General features: G+C 27.7%; 1 protein-coding gene across 1 annotated transcript; it reads right to left on the bottom strand.

Annotated features, from left to right (window-relative positions):
* Nucleotides 1-644: 644 nt before the first annotated feature.
* Nucleotides 645-3,830, bottom strand: LOC129284870 (heavy metal-associated isoprenylated plant protein 47-like). Its single transcript, XM_054920365.1, has 3 exons — nucleotides 3,768-3,830; nucleotides 3,437-3,515; nucleotides 645-1,097 (listed from the first exon to the last, which is right to left on the bottom strand). Exons 1-3 carry the CDS (start codon nucleotides 3,771-3,773, stop codon nucleotides 955-957), a joined length of 228 nt encoding a protein of 75 aa, XP_054776340.1. The 5' UTR covers nucleotides 3,774-3,830; the 3' UTR covers nucleotides 645-954.
* Between the last annotated feature and the right edge of the window lie 2,727 nt (nucleotides 3,831-6,557).

Genomic DNA, 6,557 nt, shown 5'->3' with positions numbered 1-6,557 from the left:
ATCCTCTTGATTAAAGATTTTGAAGCCTGATGATATAATTTTCCACGACACACACACACTCATCATCACTCTTGATGATAATGTAACATTGAATAATTGAAGCAGGCGTAGAACTGAAGCCATCATGCTCACACCAATGCACCTCTTCAAATGTACAATAGGAAGATTTGATGGGAGATTACTGACTATTCTCAAAAATAGGTATCTCTTGTAAGGATCTTGTTTATAACAGTCTCGAACCCAAAATCTTATATTTAAATGATCATAACCCTTTCCATTATATTGAATTATTCACCGTTGACGGATTGGCCCACTATATAAGTTCATGGGGCTTATTATGAATATAAAAAGTTTAGGTTTCTAAGCATAATATTCCTTGGGTCTTTGTATGCAAATCTCCCATGGTTCAATTTGTTTGATTAGAGGGATCGGTTTTTCTTTTTTTTGGGAGGGGGGGGGGGGGGGGGACTCCCACATCCGAAACCTACGCATAAATGGGGATCAATTCAGAGTTTAAAAAAAGCTGTGTGTGTATTTTTGCGTTTCGGATGTGAATCGTTTCCAAGAAATAGTCTCTCATATTCTCTCCCAGTTAAAATCTCTCTCTCTTTTCTTTACAGTTGCTGTGAATCCAGGAACTGAATCCAACCCTATGATTAAATTCCTGCATTCAACATATCACTTGGCATGCATTATAGGTATGCATTCCTCCTCCAAATCTAATACATTAAAATCACCCATGCTTGTTGGGTTATAATGTATATATGATATTAATTGATTGCAAGGGTCATATAGCTGAACTAATCTATTATTATATTAATGAAAATTTGAACATATATCTCAAAGACGAAAGGATGGATAAGTTGGGGTTGAACTGACCCGGCCTCTTCATCTCTCTCACCATCTTCAGAAGCATATATATATATATATATATTATATATAATGTTTGTGCGATTATTTGACCTCGGAAACACTAATGAGAACAGTGTGACCAACTTTCTTCCTCATACAGCTCGCCAACTTGGCCACATCCACTCCATTCCCAACCACCACAACCTTGTCTCTCTCTTCCCCCTCCAGCCCCACAAAATCCACTCCTGCATATTCAATCATTTCCATCTATTTACATATATAACATACATACAGATATATATATATATATATAGATATATATATCACTACAACAAAATGGTACGTTTCTCTTAAAATTATATTGAGAGAAAAATAGAAAAATTGTGAGAAAAGAGATTTCTCTCAATTTTCTCTCAAAAAATTTAAGTGAATTAAAATTTATAAGAATTTTTATTTTCTTTCAAAATTTTTGAGAGAAATAATTTCTCTTAGATTAATTTAAAGAAAATGTTTCTCATGAAATAACATGAGAAAATTTCTCTCAGCAAATTTAAGAAAAACTTTTTTCAAATTTATTTAAAAAAAATTTCTCTTAAAATTTTTCATGAGAATTTTCTATCAAAAATGTTTCAAGAGATATTTATCACGGAATATATCAAGAGAAATTCTATAAAAGATTTAGATAATATATTAAAAATTAAATTTTTTATCCCTCCTATATGTTAGCCACGCGGCATGTCACTTGCCATACTCATGCTACATCATGCCTATATTTATTTTATAAATATATGTTTATCTTGCAATAGAACGCATGACTTGGCTCTGCTTTTGGTACTTACTTTTTTGCCAATTAAGGTACAATAAATTTTATGTCTTAAATTAAAAAATTAAATAAATGTTATATACACTTTTATAAAGCTTATATTATTTTATTTAAAAAAATTAATTTATCATATAGCATATTTTTAAATGATTTTAATTATTAGACCTCAAAATAATTTTAAATTTTTAATAATTTAGTCGGTAACTATATAATATATTATTTAATTTAACTTGACTTAAAATTAAATCATATTAATCTTTAAATACTTTTAATTTATATAATTTATTTTTAATTTTATCTTTTTCAATTCTAATTTTAAATATTTTAAAAATATTTTTTATAAAATTATTAATATAATTTATAATTATGTTTAAATTTTTATTTTTTTAAAAAAATACTTTTAGCAGTAATAATTTATTGTCACTAAAGAGAAATTTTGAAAATTTTTTTTTACTCAGTAAGTGGTCAAATGTTTTTGCATACAAAAGAGAAAAAAATTGTTTAGCAAGCCTCTCAAAAAGTTGAATCAAAGCATTATGCTTGCATGTTATTTTTGCAATCAATAAGATGACAGCTTAATATTATTTATTATATCACTTAATTTTGTATATTTAAAACTACATAAGTTATATTATAAATATGATTATATTAATATTTTTTCTCAATTGAAAAAGTGAAATATAATTCAACTGAATTCTATAGATAAATTTTTTAGCAACCTTATAGCTATAAATGTCAGTGAATATATATATATGATAAATTAATATTGATATTATTATATAAATCATATCATATATATATAGATATATATTATATTTATATAATAACTTTAAGATAATTCTATTCTCTCTCTATATACCCTAATAATTAGTTTATTAACACCCTATCATGTTTTTCAATGTCCATTTCCTGTTGCTTTTTAGGTTTGAGAAGTGATTTAAATTTGGTTCATCAATTATAACATTAGACCTAATCTCTATTAGTCTCACCCCCCCCTTTTTTTATGATTACTTTACTTTTTGTCACATTTTGGACCATCTTATTCAATAAATACATAATATGATAATTGACTAAGTAATAATATATATATATATATATATATAATGTGTTTTATATTTCTCTTAAAAAAATTTGAGAAAAATTTAAAATTTTTTTGTGATAGATTTGCAGAGAAAGTTTCTCTCTGAAATGTCTTAGAGAAATTTTAAAATTTCTCTCATATAAATTTAAATAATTTGAGAAACACTTTTTTTGCAACTTGTTTTGAGAGAGAAACATTTCTTTCGACTTAACCTGAAAGAAATTTTCTTCAATAACTTCCTCTTAAAAAAGAAAAGCCGAGAGAATATTTCTCTTGACTTGATTTGAGAAAAAGTTCTTTTAATTTTTTTTGAGAGAACATTGCTCTTAATATTATTTGAGAAAACTCAATGAATTTTTTTAAAAGAAATCTTTTCTTGAATAAATTTGAGAGAAGCTTAATGATTTTTTATTTTTTAATTTTTTATTATCAATTTTTTGTTTTTGTCAAATATTTTTCACAAATTAAATTGAGAGAAAAAATTTTTATCATGAACTGGTTTTTCTCTATCTAATTTCTCACATCATTTTCTCTCTATTTAGATTTTTGTCAGAAATTCCGCAATTAATTTGTTAAAGAAGCTTTATGAAAGAAAAGAAAATGTGAGAGAGAGAGAGAGAGAGAGAGAGAGAGAGAGAGAGAGTGTGTGTGTGTGTGTGATTCGTACTGCTGTCACTGACCATTCGTTCCAGCAGCAACCGTGAGGGCTTTTGCTCGGCATTTCTGGCAGTACATTTGCACCTTCATCGATATCTTTTGCTGCAATCACGTTTCACAAAGCTTATCACAACAAAAGCTTAGAGAGATTATTATTTACAGCAGAATTCTAAACCCAAACACGAGGCAGTACATAAGGTGTGTGTGTGTGAGAGAGAAAGAGAGAGAGAGAGAACAAAGAGCATCAAACAGGACAGATCGAATATGGATTCAACCGACAAAGAAAGTTTAGCACAGCTGCAAAATGAAGAAATGAAGAGGGAGGGAGGGAGGGAGGGAGAGTTTTGCGTTTACCTTCATATTGACGAAGAAACTGTGATTCAGGCAAGAACCAGTTTCAGAAGAGAATGCTTCCCGGCCTTCTCATGCTTCTTCATATATACAAATATATATAATATATATATATAAAAAGCATGGTTTTTGCCAGTTAGGAAAAGGCAAATGAAGAAGCCAGCTGGTCAAGGATGATAAGTCTTCGCATTTAAAATGTCGGCAAACGGAGAAAATAATAACAAGAATACAATATGCCTTGTTGTGCAAGTTTTATTAATTTAGGAAGTGTGAACGACGGTAAGGAATGCGTCTCTGTCCATAGAAAAGAACCATTATTGTCAAGGAGTAGTTATTTTTAGGTGTAAACATTTTGAATGATGATTCTAGAACTATATGGAATGTGGAAAAAGTGTGGTCCCGCTTGATAATTTTTTCCATCAACCAAGTTTGGTATGTGAGGTAAACCTACACAATAATAATGTTACTAGTCATCTTTTTTTGTTACGGCTGTTGTAACTAATATGTTATTTTTGTTCGCGCGGTTCAACAGTGCTCTTATTTTTTATATATATAATCGAGAAGGTCCAGAATATTTAGCTTAGCCTTACCTGTTTTGTCATAATTTTAATTACACAAATATTTGCAGGTGCAAGTTAAAGTGTTGAGATTAATTGGTTGATTAATTAGGTGCAAAGTATGTCAATGCTAGTTGTTTGTTCGGAATTTAAATTTTATGACTGTACTTAATATTATAATTTTATGACTGTACTTAATATTTATAATTTATGATTTTGAATCTATATAATTGTTTAAATAAGCTTACTTGTTCATTAATTCAAGTAGAGAATGACTTCAGAATTATTGATTTGAATTTTAACTAATATAATTATCGAATCCAAATTTGTTTACCAACTACTTTGTTTTACCGAGTCAGAGAAATTTGACACCATGTATTGTTAATGACACCATCTATTTTTTATTCCCCCTGATTACGGTATATATTTTTTTCCTCTTTTCTTTTTCTTAAAAGAAATCAATCTTTTCAAGTTTCGACGTCAAAACATATGTGGGTTGTCGCATCTGTGTTTTGTCAAACACTTTGATGGAGAAGATGACGTGATGTCCTTGAGAATTAAGACATCACAAAGGATGCCCAAAAAATAACAATGATAATAATTGTGTTCACGGGCATGAGCTTTCAATGTCTCCTCTTCGTCCTCCAATAGCAGGGCAATGCGATTTGGACACGTACGCCTACCCTCAACCACTCACTGTGCACTTGAGAGTATATATTTTGTCGTTAAAAATATAAATATTTTTAATTAAATTTATTTTTTAATAAAGCTAATTATTTATTTTTGAATTAACTTTATTTTTTATATTTATTTTTATTAAATATCTCATGATAAATATAAAGTCACTATCAATAGAAACACTTTAAAAAAATAATGATTACATCTAAAAATGCCTTACATTTTTTAATATTTAACTTTTTAAAAAATACCTTACATTTTTAAATAGAGAGAATATATAATATCCTAAATTTATACTTAATGCAATTTTTTTCTTCAAATTTTAAAAATGATGCATGAAAAATCTTGTCATTAAAAAAATTAATTGTCAGTGGATTTAAAACTTTTAAAAAAGGATCTCAAAATTAAATTACATAAAAATAAATTCAATATATATATATATATATATGAATACCTTACATAAAAATTAGAGTTAAGGTTCAATTTTACCCTTATATTTATTTTTTAGGAGTGTTGGATACCCTATACTCTTAAGTGGGACAGGTTCAACCTTGAATATTTTTCAAAGGAGCAAAAATTTTCTTTTCGTTAATCAATCGTTAATTTTTTTCATTTTCTGCTAATATCATGTGCGTGGGCAGGGGCAAAGCCAAGATTTTTAAGTGGGTGGCCCAAGATCTTAAAGCATATACTATAACTGAAGAAAAGAAAAATCTAACATAAATATTTCAACATGTAGCTATATTCATATTTATTAATTTTAAAAATATAAAATTAAAATAAATATGTACCTTCGTTTTTTAAGTTTTGCTCATCAATTCTTCATGGCAGAAAAATCATCAATGATCATGTATGTGGCAAATTTTTTAGCAATCTCTTTCTTAATATAAACTATCATTAAATTAGTGAGAAACCCATCTTCTATCTTGTTGCAAAGCCTTGTCTTTATAATTTTCATAACTGAAAAAGCTCGCTCAATAGTTGCTGTTGACATTGAAAGAGTTAGTACAAACCTTAGTAATCTATCAATCAAATGATAAGAATTGGACTTTCCAACCTTTACAAACTTTTTACATAACTCACTCATAGTAGTCAAGTTTCAAAAATGAGGATCTTTAGGCACATCAAGCTCATAATATTATAATTCATATTTTAATTGAATCTTTTCTTGATTAGAAAAATCTAAAGGGTAAAATTTCTCAACAAGATTGTAGATATTCTTAGCACTAAATGATTTAAATGCATCGTTAGGATTAAAAGCCATGCTCAATTTTAGAAGCTTTGTTGCTTACTCACTAAATCTATTATTTAATTCTTTTAATTCATAATCTATGACTATATTAAATATATCAACATGATAATAATACTCAACAATCACAGAATATTTATGTTGACAAGATTAAATTATATCAGAGTAAAAACAATTCATATCAAGAATTTCAATAGCTTGATTATTACATAAATATATAAATTTTTCTAGAACATCATCCCAACCATAATCTCTTTACTTTTGAATAAGTCATTTTGTGGTAGATATCAAGGAAATAGCATTCAAAAT

The sequence above is a fragment of the Prosopis cineraria genome, unplaced genomic scaffold (assembly GCF_029017545.1).
Source record: "Prosopis cineraria cultivar Desert tree isolate PC_DT_omini unplaced genomic scaffold, ASM2901754v1 PC11, whole genome shotgun sequence".
NCBI classification, from domain to species: Eukaryota; Viridiplantae; Streptophyta; class Magnoliopsida; order Fabales; family Fabaceae; genus Prosopis; species Prosopis cineraria.
This window is presented reverse-complemented; position numbering and strand designations above follow the sequence as displayed.

Excerpts from the sequence above, each read along its gene's own strand:
- LOC129284870 (XM_054920365.1), bottom strand. Across the intron at positions 1,098-3,436 it reads GGTTGCTGCTGGAACGAATG|GAGTGGATTTTGTGGGGCTG; the intron begins GTCAGTGACAGC and ends TTGAATATGCAG.